The sequence below is a fragment of the Stegastes partitus genome, unplaced genomic scaffold (genome assembly GCF_000690725.1).
Source record: "Stegastes partitus isolate 25-593 unplaced genomic scaffold, Stegastes_partitus-1.0.2 Scaffold6, whole genome shotgun sequence".
Taxonomy (NCBI): domain Eukaryota; kingdom Metazoa; phylum Chordata; class Actinopteri; family Pomacentridae; genus Stegastes; species Stegastes partitus.
Window position 1 is genome coordinate 2,091,734 of NW_007577737.1, and position 2,860 is coordinate 2,094,593.

At 44.0% G+C, this 2,860-nt stretch overlaps 1 protein-coding gene across 5 annotated transcripts in view; it reads right to left on the reverse strand.

The window, feature by feature from the left end:
* The window catches only part of phf14 (PHD finger protein 14), a 65,793-nt gene extending 63,212 nt beyond the window's left edge, over positions 1 to 2,581 (reverse strand). For all 5 annotated transcript variants that reach the window (XM_008281425.1, XM_008281417.1, XM_008281433.1 and 2 more), the window contains exon 1: positions 2,492 to 2,581. In XM_008281425.1, the coding sequence (XP_008279647.1) occupies position 2,492 (1 nt within the window). In that variant the 5' untranslated portion in view covers positions 2,493 to 2,581. The remainder of the gene's footprint in view (positions 1 to 2,491) is intronic.
* Positions 2,582 to 2,860: the final 279 nt, after the last annotated feature.

Sequence of the window (2,860 nt, forward strand, 5' to 3'; positions counted from 1 at the left end):
GACACCAGATGGACACCAGATAGACACCAGATAGACACCAGATAGACACCAGTCAGACAGAGAAGCCTCCAGTCCACCCAGTTACTGCAGTGGTGAGGTATTCTAATGTCAGGTGATGATGTGAGTGATTGTATCTACAGGGGCTGTTTTCAACATTGCAGTTAATCTTGTTCATTTAATTACAGAAGGCCAAAGTTATACTAATGTTCCACTACTTGTGTTTTCTGCAGCCAGAGCTTCCTGTTCAGCGTCTCTCTCTGGTTCCGTGTCATATCAGGAGCTTGCACTTCAACCAACTCTGTCCAGGTAATACATGCAGAAAAACATCAGTGTGACCAAGAACCTTTAAATCACATTCACGTATCTTTTATCATACAGACTTCACATCGCATTTCCTGCAACACAAACACTGAGCACAGAAGAAGTCCCGTGCTAACATAATGTGTCAGCTGCTTTGCCACCAGTGTTTCTGGGCAGATATTACTGACTTTACTTATGAAGTCCTGGTTCCTTATTCTGACAGACTCCTGGACTTCAGTTCACCACAGCTCAACGACAGCTCTCTATCAGCTCTCCATCGGCTCTCCATCAGCTCTACATCAACTCTCCATCAGCCCTCCATCAGCTCTACATCAGCTCTCCATCAGCTCTCCACAGCTGTCTACCAACCACAACAAGCAGCAACAAGCCACAACTAACCACATGTTCAGTTGCTTCTGAGCTCCTCAGTTTCGGCATCATGTGTTCAAAGTTCCACACCTGCAGCAGACTTCAGTCAGTATTGATGAAATCCAAGATGATGTCCAGCCTTAGATGAACTGATGCACAGAGCTTGAAGAAGAAACACAATACTTTATGGTCCAAACACTGAGTCTTGGCTGTATGTTCTCTGTTTGTAGAACAAAAGTGCTTTATTTTACAGACACATGCAGTTTCTGTGGCAGGTCAGTTGAGGTAACTCTGCCGTCTTTACCTCAACTGTTGTCTCAGACTTTTAGGTTTTTGTTTCGGGATCTTTATCTGACCTGACAGACTGTTATCAGGGCCGATCACGGCATTGTTTAACTGATCAGTATCAGCTTTATTGAGCACAAACCCACGTCCACCGAGAAGTAAACATTCAGCAGAACACTGAGTGAATACAGTCAGGAAGTCAGGACAAGAGAGTCTATAAAAATAAAGTAAATTATCTTGAGACAGCGACGAGGCCGAAAAACATCAGAAACAGGATGAATTCATCGTGTTTGATGAGCAGCCGATCGCTGTGGGAGCAGGTTTCATCATCATCTGGAACTACAGGACGCCTCAACACATTATTTTAGAGCCTTATCAGAGCTTCACCACAAGGTGTGTGATCATCTGCAAGGAGTTTCATTAGCTGTGACTGCGGCTGGCTTTATAAAGTTAAAGTGAAATGGAAATAGTTGATGTCATTTCAGTATAAAAGCTTCAGGACATGTCCTGGACCAAAGATTTATTTGTTGTGAATATTAGAAGTAATCTATTACACCCATTCCAAAGAGGACATGTGAGAATATTACTCGTCCTGAACATTGGAGCTTCTGGTTTTAATACAGCAGTAAATAGAAATGTGCTATGAGCTGTTTAACAAGACTAACGCCGGTTTGCTTATTAGGGTGACTTGTTAAAAACAACAAAGCTGCACTGAATGCTGAAAGAATCTGAAACTAAAATAGAAACACCATTAAGGAAGAGCTTGGATGCAGGATTTATTATTATTTACTTTTATTGTATTGCAGCTGTTTCGTTGTCAAGCACATACTGATGCTATTAACTTTAATGCACTTTATAAAGGTATTCACAGCTCAGTCCGGCTAAACTCTGCAGAACCACTTACAGACGGTTTAAATGCATCTAACCCTGAAGCTGCTGTGGTGCTGGAGTTTGGACCAGTGTTCAGAACAGGACCGCTTCGCTGTTAGCACACTGTTAGCAAACAAAGAGCACCACTGCGCCGCAAGTCTGGGTCTTCCGGCAAAAAGAAAACCATACAAAGTCCCTTAAACCACATAAACTCTCTTAAATGAGCTTTAATGTTCACAGTCCAGCCGTAAAACGAGCTCCGTGACACATTTACTGCGGGTAAGTACACGTTCCTGTCTACCAAGCTAGAAAGCTAACGTCGGTTAGCATTAGCTCATTCAGTCCAACCATAGCAGAGTTATTCAAACCCTTAAATCCGTTTAACGCGGATAAAGGTGTGACAGTAACAGTAGAGGGCAGGTTTGTGGTCACACTGACAACAACACACCAGGTAAAATGCAAAACTGAGCCTAAAACCTGTCAACATAGCATTATTAGCAAGGCCAGCTGCTAGACACAAAGCATAGCCGGGCTAGCTTAGCGGGTTAGCTGCTAGCTAGCCTCGGGTCGCGCCTGTAAACAGTGACCGAATGGACGAGCCGGTAAACGCACAACAAACCCGTTATGAATGTTAGAGGAGAAAGACACCGCAGAACGGAACACTCACTTTGTTGCTGGTGTTTACTTCAAGGACAGAGGCAGAGCTCCTGTTAGCAGCATGGTACGTGTGTGGACAATGGAGAGCGCCGGAGTGACGTAGCGACGACTGGATGTTGTTGCCATGGGGACAGTTGTGGATGGCACACTAGAAATGAAGTGTCAGGACCACACCAAGTCAAATATAAAAACACAACACCTAAAAGTTACACGTATTGTAAGACATATGTGTTGTTCCAACAAAGGCAAGGCAGGTTTATTTGCACAGTATCAGAGGGGTCCAGTCCTGGTCCTGGAGGGCCACAGTCCTGCATGTTTTAGATGTTTCCCTCTTCCAACACACCTGATTCAAATGATCAGGATCGTTATCAGGCTTCTG